This window comes from Hemitrygon akajei, chromosome 8 (genome assembly GCF_048418815.1).
Source record: "Hemitrygon akajei chromosome 8, sHemAka1.3, whole genome shotgun sequence".
In the NCBI taxonomy this organism is placed as follows: Eukaryota; Metazoa; Chordata; class Chondrichthyes; order Myliobatiformes; family Dasyatidae; genus Hemitrygon; species Hemitrygon akajei.
In genome coordinates this window covers 34,646,060-34,661,322 of record NC_133131.1, presented here as the reverse complement: position 1 = coordinate 34,661,322, position 15,263 = coordinate 34,646,060, and the positions used below count along the sequence as shown (strand labels likewise).

Genomic DNA, 15,263 nt, shown 5'->3' with positions numbered 1-15,263 from the left:
AACATATTCTTTATAAGATGAAAACTGTTATTCATATTACAGATTCAAATACAGGGAGTTGTACAAGTAGTATCGTAAATTAACAGGTTTTTCTGGGGTTGGATAGAAACGAGTTCGATGCAGGATACATAACAGATGTTCTGTTTTACTGGAAAGCGCTAGACAGCACATGCTGTGGCAGTGTTAATCAAGTTTAATCCATAACTACAGTTCCAACCTTGTTCCTTTCTGTTTGCAGCACTCCACGCTGTCTCGTAAATTTGTGGAAGTGATGTCCGAGTACAATGGTACGCAGACTGACTACAGGGAGCGCTGCAAAGGACGAATCCAACGACAACTAGAAATCAGTAAGTCCATGTTGTGTTCATGTGGTTAAAGTCAGAATCGGAGATCCCACACCATTGTGTATGCGTGCGCTGCTCTCAACCTGAACTTGTTGCTGAAATGGATCTGAGATCAGCAGAGCTTAAATTTGTGATAGAAAAGCATTGAGAGTCACACGCTAAGTTCTTAATGATCCTCAAGATTCAGTAGAAAACTGAGAAAGTAAGGGGACATTGTGACTTAGATCTATCTGTGGTCAGCAACAACCTGATTGAAGTAATATCTTGGTCGTCGGCAAGGAACTATAGCTTAGATTCAGTTAACCTTTGCAATAAGTAAGGAATCTGCTCCTGCCGAGGCTATCTGTTCATTCAAAGGCAGAGTTAGTGACTTGATAATTTCAGCATGGAGTGGGTGCATGCGTCTGGAAGGACATTGTACATTGTACCATTTCCAGTGTTGTGTTTAGCTGCCAGTGATTAATATGGGTAAATGTTCATTTTCAGTCTTCATGAATGTGACCATGAAGTAGAATATCATTCAATGTTGTTGGATGACAAATCATACACCAGCATAAAATTATAAAGGGAGTATACTTACCAATTTCAGCTTTGTCAAACAGTTATTAAGAGAAAGAAAAGAATGGGCCCAGTCTAAATGTGCACATGACCATTGAGCTAATCTCTTCCAAAAGCTGTGTATAACCATTACTCATGGTGCAGAATTCTCATCACCGATCACCAGTAGAGCTTCCATCTTGGAGTCCTTCATCTCGCGAAGCACTCCTTGCAATTATGACTTCCCGTCAGATCGAATCCTATGGGCATCTCTCCCGATCTTCTCTTCTCTGCATCTCCTGCCAAAAGATCACGAAGCCCACCACTGTCCATCACGAATCTCTCTCCACCCAGCTCCCTCTAGAACCTTCTCCTGATCCCACTATCCTGCTTGGCTGACACGGCATTCCTGAATTGAATAACATGGCCCCTTATCTTTAGCCAAAACCAAAACGTTCTACCAGCTGGACACACGACTTTTACAGAAGACTACTAAAGTGAAATACCTCACAGCATAGCAGTAGAAATATTAACTAGGGCATTACATTCTCAAATGTTTAACATTGATCGTCAATCCCAAGTCATAGCACCCAGTAGAATAAGGTAGGTCAAATAAACTTTTACTGTACAGTAGGATCATTATTAGAAAAGTTAGTGAATAAAGATAATGCAATTTAAGAACAAAACTCAATGGGCAACACGCAGTCAAACCCAAATGGTGCTGAAACATGGCAAATGCAGAGATAAAGCTATTCAGCCAAATACCACCCATTACTCCAATACTTTAAGTCACTCTTTGACCCTTTTGAATACCCAAACCACTGCCTGTCATTTACTGAGACATCAAATTCTGTATACTTTGAGAATCTGCCAGAAACTTCCAGTTTCCTTCTTGGTAGATTATTTTCCGTTCCTAAGGCAGGAACTCCCAAACTCTGGTTCACAATGTCAAACAGAGTCCATAGGCGGCATTTATTTTGCATATCACAATTACACTGGAAAATGTTTTCCCCCATCCCATTTGACCCCACAGTAATCCTATGGAGTGCTCACCTAACGTCCAGCATGTGCAAGTGATGTTACTTGTCTCAAACTCTTGCTGCCTTGCATTCCACTGTATCAAACGCATGTGGCAGAGAGAGGTGAAAAGCGGTAGAGTCAGAAGTGGAGGGAGAGAGGGGAAATTAGAGCAAATGAAGAGGAGGGATGGGCACGCGAGATGCAGGGGCAAAGAGTAACGATAGAACCATTTGATCTGTTGGGTCAGAGTGAGAGGATGCAAAGTTGGATGAGGAAGAGAGAGAGGAGGTGGGAGGGAAGAGGAAGTAAAGGTCTGTGTGCCTCGTGTGCTGTGAAGCAAAATGACAGATAAACAGGAGATAATGAGAGGGCATCATGGGGATATCTCCAACTCGTGCTAGATGATTGCAAGCCATTTACAGGCAAGTTGGAGTACTGTAGTGCATAGAGTCATAGATTCAGAGAGCAATATAGCACAGATACAGGCCCCTTGACCCAACAAATCCATGCTATCCATAGAGACCACCCAAATAGTCCCAATTTCCTGCATTCAGCACACACCCACCTCTCTGTGTATGTATCCAACTGCTTCTTAGATGACACTTCCTTACTTACTTCAACCACTTCCATTGGCTGCTCATTCCATCTACTCACCACCTTCTGTAAGGAAAAGTTGCCTTCTGGACTTCTTAAATCTTTTACCCTATGTCCCCCTAGTTTCGGACTTCCCTACCCTGGGGAAAAGATTGTTACCATTCATCTTACCTATGCCTGTCAAAAATTAAAATACATAGAATACAAGAACATTTATGAATGCAAGTCATGGAGTCTGCAAAATTCAAATGCTATTCAGTATGCCCTCTGTTATTGGACTCCCACTGTGGTTTGTTACTAATAGAAATAGCTTGGAAAATCTGTAGCTCAAGTGGTTGATGATTGGGTTGAGTTATTCGTCGATCTTGGCAATCCATTTGCAAACGTTTCGTCGCCACACAAGAAGACATATTTGGTGCGCTGTTCACTTGTACTGCGCCCTCCAAATTCTTGGCCTTTATATACTTATCAATCAGCTGGTTGGTAGTCATTACAGAAACTGAATTGTGACACAGTGGGGGGTTCTCGTCACTGGTTGTGTGGTGAACTCTATTGTGGTCTGAAATTTTGCCTGCATTGGCTTATAAATAGGATCGGCGTCTCCACATCTGCTTACAGAACTGTTTGCAGAAAGCCACACTTCTAGGAATTCCCTTGTGTGCCGCATGTTTGCTTGCGCCCTGACTTTCACTGACGCTCAGTCGAATTTGTGCCCCTCTCGAGCTTCACGGGCAGAGACGAGAGAGAGTTACTCATGCTGCTTCACAGCCAGCTGATGTTCATAGATCCTTTGTTACTAATGTACTGGTATCGCTGCAGAGACTCGAGCAAAGTTAAATTGTAACTCCAGTACTAAGGTAGTACTGTACCATCAAAGGCCAGCTCCCTGATGGATGTAAAAGATCCAAAGATGATGATTTTAAAAATCTTTGACTTTGTTTTGTAATACTGAATTATTATTATTTGTATATTAGACTGCCTGATATTTACTTTGTAGTAGTTATAATGTTACTTGATTATTGTTTTATTTTAGCTGATTTCTGGGATCTTGTGAAAATGTAGCTATTAAAGTAAAATGATATTGGAAAATGAAAAGTTCTTCATCTTTATATCTATGCATAAAATCAATGCATAATTTTGAGTTTATACTGTTACCATATTTATGTGAATTAATTTGAAAAATGAGTCTGGGTTTACTTCAGTGCTACCAATTAATATTTATGTCTCTGTGAGGTCCCAGTTTAACTGACCTTCTTTGCAGACAATCGAGCTTGAGGTTTTTATAATCTTTCCTCGTATCTCATTCATTCACACTTGGGATTTGTTGGTATGGCATGTCTAGTGCTCCCATGCCCTCAAACTGCAATTGTACCGGTGACTTATAATTTCCTGAAATAAAAATAGCTTCTCCCTTTTTTTTCAGTTTGGTAGGTCCCTGTTAAACACACAGGCTGATTGCTTAACGAGCTCCCAGTGCTGAATTATAGAAATTTCAGTTGCGCAGAGGCCATTTAGTGCATTGTGTTTGTGTGGTCTGAGAACATTAAAATGACACAAACAACAATTTCCAGCCCTTTGAGTAATTTTGTCAGCTGTGACACATCAACTGCTCATTCAAATACTCATTTAAATGTATTTAGGATTTCTTCCGTAATACACACTACACTCTCCACTGGAGGAAACCAGCTCTCACTGTTCAATATATCTGATGTTTATTAAATCTCTACCAAATGATTCCTCTCTCCAATCTTTCCTCTACCCCTTCTGCTCAAAGAAAAACAAATCAGCCCAGGCCAGCCCTTCCTTGTAAATGAACCTCCATGCTTAGTGAGATGTGGTGGCCTTTATATAGCGACCAACATCTGCAAACAGCTTTAAAAAAGAACTGCAAAGGGATCTAGGGTTTAACACTTAGCGGCTTCCTTTATTTCATCTTTATGCTGCTTTCCTTGCCTTTCTGCTCATTGCCTCCATCACTCTTCCTCATCCTCCTTTCAAACTTCCCTCCTTTCACACAGCAAGGTGTAAAATTAGATTTTCTTTGGCTCATGGATTTGCACTAAGCTGCTGACTGGCTAACGAAACAGTGCCATATGGTCCCGATGAAGAATCTCAGCCCAAAACTTTGACTGGTCATTCCTCTCCGTGTATCCTGCCTGACCTGCAGAGATTTTCTAGCAGCTTGTGTGTGTTCTTCAAGAAACAGTTCACATGGAGTTTTGATGAATAGAATTCCTGCCACTGTCTATCGGCGCAAAGAGCCATAAGGGTCTATACCATGCTGTATCTCAATAAACAAATCAGACATTTTAATAATGACATATGCCAGCATTATTAACAAATTATCCAGGTATATATGTTAGCTGTTGCAGCAGTGAAGGTAGATCTGCATGCAGGTTCCATAAATCTACATTCAATTCAACACTTTATATTCCACGATCCAATTTTTATAAAGGTAGCTGTAATACTCCTTGCTCTCTCCTTGTCTGTTACCTGTACTTTCTCCCCTTTTTCACTAATGCATTAATTGAAGATTACATTTGTCTCCAATTTCTCTTTTTTCCTTTAATTTTTTTTTCTGCAATGTGTTCATCAAGAAGCTTATTACCCAAATTCATCAACCACCGCTCTCCTCATCTACAGAATCAGCAGATATTATTCGTGACATTTTTTCCTCTGTTAGTATATTCCTGGTCTTCAGAAATAATACAAACTAAGAAGGGAGGTTGGAAATGAGCTAATAAACTCCTTCAACTTTCTCAAATTTATGTCCATCCTTCCCAAACCTTGCTCAAATTCCTCTAGTCGGGTTTTTTGGCAATGTCAAAGCTTCTGATGATGTCCTGTGTGACTGTAACAAATAATCTGTTTCTCCTTGTCCTTCCAAGCCTTAACCACACAGACCTTGTATATTTTTCCACTGTTCTCTAGCCTGGAGGAATAACCTTATCTTGTTTCATTATTATCTATTCAGCAAGAGCCAACCAATTGCCTGGCTGCTTCTGCAGTCTGATCTCTTCCCAAAACATATCCCCACCGCTCACCCAAGAATCCTGTCCTACTTCTTCTAGTTTTTCCTGTGCAACACCCCTAAAGTATGTTGATCACAGCCAGCTTCACCATGTCAGCAGATCTCTTGATCCCTCTGCTGTCTCTCTTTTTTTCACAATCTGAGTTTCAGTCCCAGATGACAAGAAATTTTCTTTTCCTAAATATGGAACGATTGAACTCATTGCCTTTCTCTCTGCCGTGGTATTGTTTCCCTAAAGACTCTTTACAGCCCTACAATTCAGTTCAGATCTCTTCAACTACAAATGTAAATGGAGTCACAGCAGCCTTCAGATGCTGGAATATAAATGCAAATTTGGAGTCCAAATGTAAATGCTCCATTACTGGCAACCAAGCCTTCATTTGCAAGGCAAGAAAGCTCCCTCCACTCTTCTTCTTATTTTCTCTTCAAAATGTACCCCACTGGCCAAACATATGATCATGGGATATGGCTTGATGTCAGATTTGGTTGGAATGTGGATGACATTTATTGCTCATGTGCAATTGCCTTTAAAATTGAGTAACTTACCAGGTCATTTCAGAGGACTATTGAGAATCAGCTACGTTGGTGGATCTGGAGTCTTGATCGGGTTTCAACTGTAGATTTCCTCCTCTGGAGGAGAGTAGTTAATTAAATGGGGTTTATGGCATGTTTATTCAGACAGCTGCTTTGTTTCTGAATTCAGATTATTAATTGAATTTAAGGCCCACAGCTGCTATAGTGGAATTTGAACTCCATTCTCTGCATTATTAGAGCAGCCTCTGAATTGGCAGGCTAGTAATTTAATTGTTGATTGGTGCCAAAATGGCTGGATGGATAGATTGGTTTAGTCTATGCTATGCCCACTTTAGAAATTAACACCACTTTTTTGCTCCACTAAATTCCCTCTTAAGATACTTGAGAGATGATGACAACTGTTGGAATTTATAAATGTCAATAAAGGTGTCTGTATAGTTCCTCTAACACAGGGGTTCCGAGCCTGGGGTCCATGGACCCTTACTTAATGTTATTGACCATGGCATAAAAAAAGGTTGGGGACCCCTGCCCTCCTCCTCAAATACATTTTTCTTAGATTACAGCATTACACTAGTGTTTTAATGTTGAAAGGAAAGAATTCCTAGAGTAGATCTTAAAACTCATTTTCGGACCTGATGAGGGAAACCTGAAGGGTTGACTGTTTATTCCTCTCCATAGATGCTGCCTGTCATGCTGAATTCCTCCAGCATTTTGTGTGTGTTGCTTCCTGGAGAAGAACTATGGGAGAGGAATAGAAAAGAGGAAGGCCATGAACTGTACGTTTGCACTTAACCATGACATCTTGGCTTCCTTTATCCTGAACCTAAATGAATTAGAAGTGAGCTTCATGTGTGCCCAGGATAATGTGGAGCTATTGAATTACATAATATTTTGAGATTGGCCAATGCTCAATAACAAATCTCAGGAAGTGCCTAACATGTTAAATATTCTGTTGGCAGGTGCTTTAAGACTATATGCATAAGTCAACATGGAGAGTAGGATCATTCTGCATTTATTAAGCCCAGAGCCTGTAAATATACAGTATAATTATAGTTGGTTTCAAAACCACATCTGGGTCAACAATGCTTCCATCTTTCCCTCTGCTGAGTATGATAAGTGAAAATCCCTTGGAGTTAAGTTTTTTTTTGTGAGCAAAATGGCAACAGTTTTGCAGAGGTAGCATTGTTACACACTTTATTTGATTGGGGTATTTAAGAGAGCTATCAAGAGATTAATTTTCATGGTGAAAACAGTTATGAGATGCGGTGCTGAGATGCGAAGATGTAATGTCTGCCAACTACTACTGCATCAGGTCTTGTGGAATTTGAGACAGTGCACTTTCCAATTCCCTCCTCAGCTCAGTCCCATCAATCATTCCCAAGAAGAAACCACTAACCACAAATTGGCAGTAGCTTGCCTTCAGTAACTTGGATTTATTGCTCATATATTCCAAAGTTAATAGTTGGCTTTCAAACATCCGTGGTTATATCAAAGCTTGTCAAGGAAGAAGCTTGAATGGTGGTCCATTACTAAGGGGCGTAGAGCAAAAGTTACAAGCTTTCAACATAAAATATGATGTATTTTGCTATTTCAAGCGCTGTTAGAATTCACAATTAATAGGGAAAATAAATGGCATGGTTTTTCACTTACTTAGCAAATTCGGCAATCAGCAAAGTTATGCGAAAATCATATCAAAGCAAAATAACTTAAATCTAACACACTCAAAATGCTGGAGGAACTCAGCAGGTCAGGTAGTGACTATGGAAGTGAATAAACAGTCAACATTTTGGCCCAAGACCTTTCTCCTTTCTCCAGGACTGAGAAGGAAGGGGAAGAGGCCAGAATAAAAAAGTGGGGGGGGGGATGGAAGGGATGCCAGCTAGAAGGTGATAGGTGAAGTCAAGTGGGTGGGAAAGGTAAAGGGCTGGAGAAGGAATCTGATAGGAAAGGAGAGTGGACCGGTGGAGAAAGAGAAAGAAGAGGGGACCTAGGGGGAAGTGATAGGCAGGTGAGAAGTGGCCAGAGTGGGGAATAGAAGAAGAGGGGAGGGAGGGGAGAGATTTTTGTTTTAAACCCGGAAGAAGAAATCGAAATTGATGCCATCAGGTTGAAAGCCACCCAGACGGAATATAAAGTGTTGCTCCATCACCCTGAGAGTGGCCTCATCTTGGCACAAGAAGTCATGGGCCGACAAGTCGGAATGAGAATTAAAATGCTTGGCCACCAGAAAGTTCCACTTTTGGTGGAGGCGCAGAAGTGTAACTTTAATGGAAGTGCAGTAATCAGAGATGAGGCTCTACGTTTATTGAATGCCGTCTTAGATGAACGAATTAAGATGACCTGTACAGCCTTCCTCATCGTGTAGTTTTAGAATTGGGATCAGATGTCTGTAAATAGCACTTTGAATCTCAGGTGACGGGTGGAGAGTGTGAGTGTAAGGAGACTTGATGACTGTATGTCTGTCAGTCCGTATAACTGGGTCATCTTTAAATGTATTGGTTCCTTGATGTTTTCACAAAAGTCAAAATGTGGACACTAACAATACAATCCTTTTGTGCAGCGAGTCTGTTTCCCGTCCATTTCCCATGTAAAAACACAAGGCAGTCAGAGACGCAAGGCCTCTTCCTTCTCGAAGATGTGTGAGCCTTTCCTTCCCGTCTTTGGAAGTACCTGCCTTGAAACACAACATCTCACAGTAATCAAATTTCTGTCCCCTCTTTACACCAGCTGAGGGACTTCCTGATTAAGGCAATGATGCATCATTAGGCCTATTTCCCATGTATCTGAAGTTCTTCATTTTAAACTTGGTTCTGTGGTGTTCTGTCTAGTGGGCTGGATGGGAAAGAGTTTGTCAATTATGTTCGGGTAAGTTTTGTTAATATATAGATGTTTCAACGAGAGAGTGTAATGCTGGATCTCCTAATAGGGAATGAGACAAGGCAGGTGACAAAGGCTTGTGATGGGGAACACTTTATCTAGTGACCATAATGCCATTAATTTCAAGATCATTATAGAACAGAATAGGTCTGGTTCTTGGGTTGAGTTTCTAAATTGGAGAAAGGCAAATTTTGATGGTATCAGAAAGGATCTGGCAAGTGTGGATTGGAATGCGATGTTTTCTGGCAAAGCGTACATAGTAAAAGGGAGGCCTTCAGAAGTGAAATTTTTGGAGTGCAGAGTTTATACGTTCCTGTCAGAATAAAAGTAAAGGATAACAGGTTTGTGGAACCTTGGTTTTCAAGAGATATTGAGGCCTGGGTAAGGAAAAGAATGAGGTCCAGAGCGGGTATAAGCAGGCAGGAAAAAAATAGGTAGCTGAGGAGTATAAGAAATGCAAAAGAACATTTAAGGAAATCGTGAAGGCTAAAAGAAGACATGAAGTTGCTCTAGCAGGCAAGGTGAAGGAGAAGCCCAAGGGCTTCTACAAGTACAGTACATAAAGAACAAAAGTGTAGCAAGGGACAAAAGTGGTTATCTGGGTGATCAGAGTAGTAATGAAAGAGACTGACGAGATCTCAAATGGATTTTTGCATTTACCAGGAAGACGGACAGAGTCTATAGAAGTGAGGCAGAGCAACAGATAGGTCATGAACCCTATACAGATTGTAGAGGAGGAGGTGATTGCTGTCTTGAGGCAAATTAGAGTAGATAAGTCCCCAAGACCTGACAGGGTGTTCCCTTGGACGCTGTGGGAGACTAGTGCAGAAATTGCCAAGGCAGAGATATTTAAAGCGTCCTTAGCTACCAATGAGGTGCTGGAGAATTGGGGAATAGCTAATGTTGTTCCGGTGTTTAAGAAAGCCTCTAAGAATCAACCAGGAAGTTGTAGGCTGGTGAGTCTAACATCAGTGGTGGGAAAGTTATTGGAAGGTATTCTAAGGAACTGGATGTATAATTAATTGGATAGACAGGGACTGATTAGGAATAGTCAACATAGCTTTGTGCGTAAAAGATGGTGTCTAACCAATCTGAGAATTTTTCAAGGAAATTACCAGGAAAGTTGATGAAGGAAAAACGGTAATTACATGGACTTTAGCAAGGCCTTAGACAGGTCCCACATGGGAGTTTTGTTAAGAAGGTTCAGTCATTCAGCATTCAAGACAAGGTGGTAAATTGCATTGGACATTGGTTTTGAAGAAATCAGAGAGTGGTAGTAGATGGTTGCCTCTGACTATTGTGCCATATGGATCAATGCTGGGTCTGTTGTTGTTTGTTGTCTGTATTAATGATCTGGATGTTAATGTGGTAAATTAGATCAGCAAATTTGTGAATGACACCAAGATTGGGGGTGTAGCGGACGGTGAGGAAGACTATCAAAGCTTGCAGCAGGATCTGGACCAGCTGGAAAAATGGGCTGAAAAATGGCAGGTGGAATTTAATGCAGTGTGAGGTATTGCACTTTGAGAGGACTAACCAAGGTAGATCTTGCAGTGAACAGTAAGGCACTAAGCATCACTGGTAGATAGGTTCATAAGGAAAGCTTTTTGCACATTGGCCTTCATTAATCAATGGTTGTTATGTTGAAATGTTGTAAGTGTTGGTGAGGCCCAATTTGAAGTATTGTGTTCAGTTTTGGTCACCCACCTACAGGAAAGATATAAATAAAATTGAAAGAGTGCAAGGAAACTATAAAACAATGTTGTTGGTACTTGAGGACCTGAGTTACAGTGATAGGTTGAATAGCTTAGGTAGAATGTAGAAGATTGAGGAGGGATTTGATAGAGGTGTTCAAAATTATGTGAGGTACTGATAGGGTAAAGGCAAGCAAGTATTTACCCTATCTATACCCCTCATAATTGAGTTTGGGTGAGACTACAACTAGAGCTCATGGGTTAAGGGTGAAAGGTGTTTAAGAGAAACACGAGGGATAACTTCTTCACACAGAGGGTGGTATGAGTGTGGAACGAGCTGCCAGCACAAGTCGTGGATGCAGGGTTGATTTCAACATTTAGTAGATTCAGAATTTAGTAAATTTCAAAGTTTGGACAGGTACATGGATGAGAGGGGTATGGAGGGCCATGGTCTGGGTGCAGGTCAGCGGGACTAGGCCGATTAATGGTTTTGCACAGGCTAGTTAGGTCAAAGGGCCTGTTTCTGTGCTGTAGTGTTCTGTGACTGACTATTGTTACCATATTCATCCAGGCTCCTTATGAACCAACATCCATATTTGTATTCAAACATATAAATGTTTTCCATAGGATAATATGCTAACCGGATGCCCTGAGTATTCACCTACCAGGGCACAGAAAAGTCACTTACCACCAGAACTGGGCAATTAATAATGATTCTGCTTCATCTCCAGAAAGGTTCACGTATAACCAGCAAGGCACAGAGATGATGATTAAGCTAATAGTTGGTGAGGGAGTGATATACAATATAATTCTTGCACAATGAAACACTGTAGTGACCAAATTTACCCAATGAGATATTTGTGCACTAAGGTAACTCCTACACAATTTAATGATACATCACACCAATTCCACAGTGAAATACTAGTGCCGTATAATAAATAGTTATACAACAGTAACCACTTTTATGCTGCAAGATATTGATGCACTACAGCAACTAACTTTACAGAGCCAGATAGTGATACTCCATCGGACAGCTCTCCACAACAAGGTGCTGATGGACTCCAATAACCTCAATGACAGGACAATGTAATAATCAGCCCTGAGCAACTTATCAATATTCTACAATAATCAGCCTTGGTATATAGCTAAGTTCTGAACACTAAAATAACCCATTTCACAAAGAAGGATATGATAACTGCAGTAACCAGCCTTGCATTGTGTGAAACCGGTCTTTTATTAATGAAATATTGATACTCTGCAGTGATCGGTCTGACAACTGCAGGATATTCTGACAATGCCATTAACAGTCTTCCTAAGCGAGGTTTGGATTTTTGCAAAAAGCAGCTTTTTCCAGCAGGACACAAGCAACTGCAATACTAAATTGTCCGCATTGGTATATCAATATGCTACAATCACCAGGGTAACTCAAAGGGACACTAAAGAATACCATAATGAGACTGAACCAACACAAAAATCATAGAAAATGTATGACTCAGAACAAAGGCCTCAGCAACCATCAGATTTTGTGATGATAAATATAGAGCTATTTCAGGCCCCTGGGTAGGTGAGTTGGGATATTATGTTGTGGCTGATTAAATTATCGGTGAGGCCACACTTGGAGTACTATGTACAGTTTTGTTTGCCTTATTATAGGACCCATGTGGTTCAACTGAAAAGAATGCAGGGAAGATTTATGAGGATGTTGTCAGGACTAGAGGACCTCAGTTACAGGGAGATTTATCCAGGCTAGGACTTTATTCCCTGGAACATAAGTGAAAAAGAGGCAGCCACATAGAAGTGTTTAAAGTTATGGGAGGCCTACACAAGTTAGATGGCAAAAGCCTTTTCTCTGGGTTAAGGGATTCAGAACCAGGGTTTAGGGTTTTGGTTGAGAGAGGAAAAATTTAAAGGGACCTGAGAAACAATGTTTTCATGCAGAGGGTGGTGAGTATATGAAATGAGCTGCCAGAAGAAGTGGTTGAGGCAATTACAATAGTATCATTTAAGAAGCACCTGATTAGGTACATTGATGGGCAGCTCTTAGGGATATGGGCCAAGTGTGGGGATTTGGGGCTAATTTGCTGGTCAGCATGTGCTGGTTGGGACAAAGAACCTGTATTACTCTATGATCCCTAGTAGTTTTCTACTTCAAATTAAGAAATGCAGTATTTAAAAGCTCCACACATGTTCTTGACAAATCCTCTACAGTAGTGGTCACCAACCAGTCAGTTGATTGCGATCGACCAGTCGATCTTTGAGACTTTCCCAGTAGATCCCTAAATAAAATGAAAAATAAATACACAAATACATTATGCCTGATAAACCTTTTGATGCAAATATGTAGTAACTTCTACTTTGAAAAAAAGACCACTCAACAACTTCATGCTCAAAAGGAACAACTTTATCTAGGACGGTTAAACAATATTCGCATACAGAGGTTTTCACTAATGCGCAGCGGGCTGAAAAAACCAGAAGGAAAACCCCACAACCCTGGAAACAATCTCTCTTTACAAACAATTTTCCACAGCAGGAGTATTGCTATATTACCATAATCCTAATTGGTATTAACTTATCTTTATAATGCTCACATTACAATGCTTCTCTCCCTTTAAATTCCAACATTCCCCAAATGTACAAGAAATGGGAAACAAAAACAGTGGTGTCATTAGCTTGCGTACCCCTGAAACTTATATTAGTGTCTGAGTAAGTTTACCGATACCAGGAAAGTTGAGGAGCTGAAATCGGGGTTGAAGGCCCAGCAAACATGTTGCTCAGGGGACGTGGATCGACAAGTGTTAAAGGACCTGTCACTCTGTGAATATTTTTCACGACAGTTTGATGAATCTCTGGATGTACTGCAAACAGCTCAGCTTGTTGTATTTGTCAGAATGGCTTTCCAGGATTTTACAACAGAGGAGGACTTCCTCACTCTTTTGCACTTAAAGGAGAGAACGAGAGGTGAGGATATTTACAATGAGTTAAAAAAAAGTCTGTGAAAATGACATCCCCATTCATAAACTGATGGCAATTACTACTGATGGGGCCGCAGCAGTGCGCGGTGTGCACGTTGATTTTTATAGCACTGTGCCGTAATGACCCTGATTTTCCCAACTTCCTAGATTATCGCTGTGTGATTCATCAGCAGGCCTGGGCTGGGAAGGTTGTGGACTTTTCTCATGTAATGACACTGGTGGTCAAACTGATAAACTTGATTCGAGCAAAAGCACTTCACCGCTTACTCAAGGCGTTATTGGATGAGCTCGATGTCACTATGGCCTGTTTGATATGCTAGTTACAGTGTTTTCTTGGTCGAATTAATTTGAAAGTTTGACAAAAGCATTTTATGTAATTAAAATAAAGAGCCTCAAGTTGGAAGTACAATCTGAGCTGTTTTTTCTCTAAATGATTGAGTCGGTCGATCTTGCCTTTCACTAAGGGTGAGGAAGGGGATCTTGGACTTAAAAAGGTTGGTGACCACTACTCTACAGTGTTGCTGAGTTTAAATCATAAATATACTTCAGTGTTTAGCTGGCCACTGACTCCAGTTAAATTTGCAAATTTGTCACATGCAGAAGTATGTCTGTGCACAAGTGGTAAGGGATATTGCCAGGTAGATACACAGATTCAACACTGGGTATGCATTCAAAGCTTCTGAGGGAGTAGGTTGATATTTCAGATTTTTTTAGATACATGCACCTATCAGAAGAGCTTGCAAGAGATGTATCAAAAAGGGTCCCAAAGGATCTTTGGGGACCAGAGTCACCCCAACCACAAACTGTTCCAGCTGCTACCATCCGGGAAACGGTACCACAGCATAAACGCCAGGACCAACAGGCTCCGGGGACAGTTTCTTCCACCAGACCATCAGACTGATTAAATTTATGCTGATGCAACTGTATTTCTATCCTGACTATCCTGTTGTATGTAATATTTATTGTAAGTTGCTATAAATTGCACATTTAGACAGATGTAACGATTTTCACTCCTTGTATATATGAAAGATGTAAGTAATAAAGTCAATTCAATTTTCTGCCAGTGGTCAATCTCAACAACAGTTCTCTGCATTATTGACAGTAATTTTCTTCTTTCAACTGAACTCTTCTACTAATGTTGGTTTCTTCGAGATTCAGTCCCTTGGAAACAGTGATTCTCCATTGAAAGGGCTCTTTTCCACTCCTTTCAGAACATCCCAAAGTATTTTACAGCTAATGAACCTCCTTTTGTAGAGTTGACACTGTAGGAGAAGCAGCCCCCCCCCCCCCCAAGTGCACACAGCTAACTCTCATAATGTAATAATAATCAGCTAATCTGCTAAGTGATCTTAAATCAGGGTTAACTATTAGGAAGGACACCTGGGATGGACTTCCTGCTTATCTTAAAACTATTTTATATCCACAGAACAGACCAGATGGTGCCTATTTTAATATTTCATAGAAGATGGCAGGCAAGTTCTCATTCAGTTTCACACTGGGCAATCAGCCTAGATTTTATGTTCAAGTTAATGGAGAGGGAGCTGAGCCCTTAGATTCGCAGCTGAATTTGAATACAATATAATACTCATGAAAATCCCATGTGCAGGCATTATTAGTAGTGCCTTTAAATGCTGTCTTTTGAAATTAAATCCTCTATTTT

The 15,263-nt window shown here is 40.6% G+C and overlaps 1 protein-coding gene across 2 annotated transcripts in view; it reads left to right on the top strand.

Annotated features, from left to right (window-relative positions):
• The window catches only part of LOC140731786 (syntaxin-1A), a 301,889-nt gene that overhangs the window by 201,442 nt on the left and 85,184 nt on the right, over positions 1-15,263 (top strand). For both annotated transcript variants that reach the window (XM_073053580.1, XM_073053581.1), the window contains exon 6: positions 239-347. In XM_073053580.1, coding sequence (XP_072909681.1) covers positions 239-347 — 109 coding nt within the window. The remainder of the gene's footprint in view (positions 1-238; positions 348-15,263) is intronic.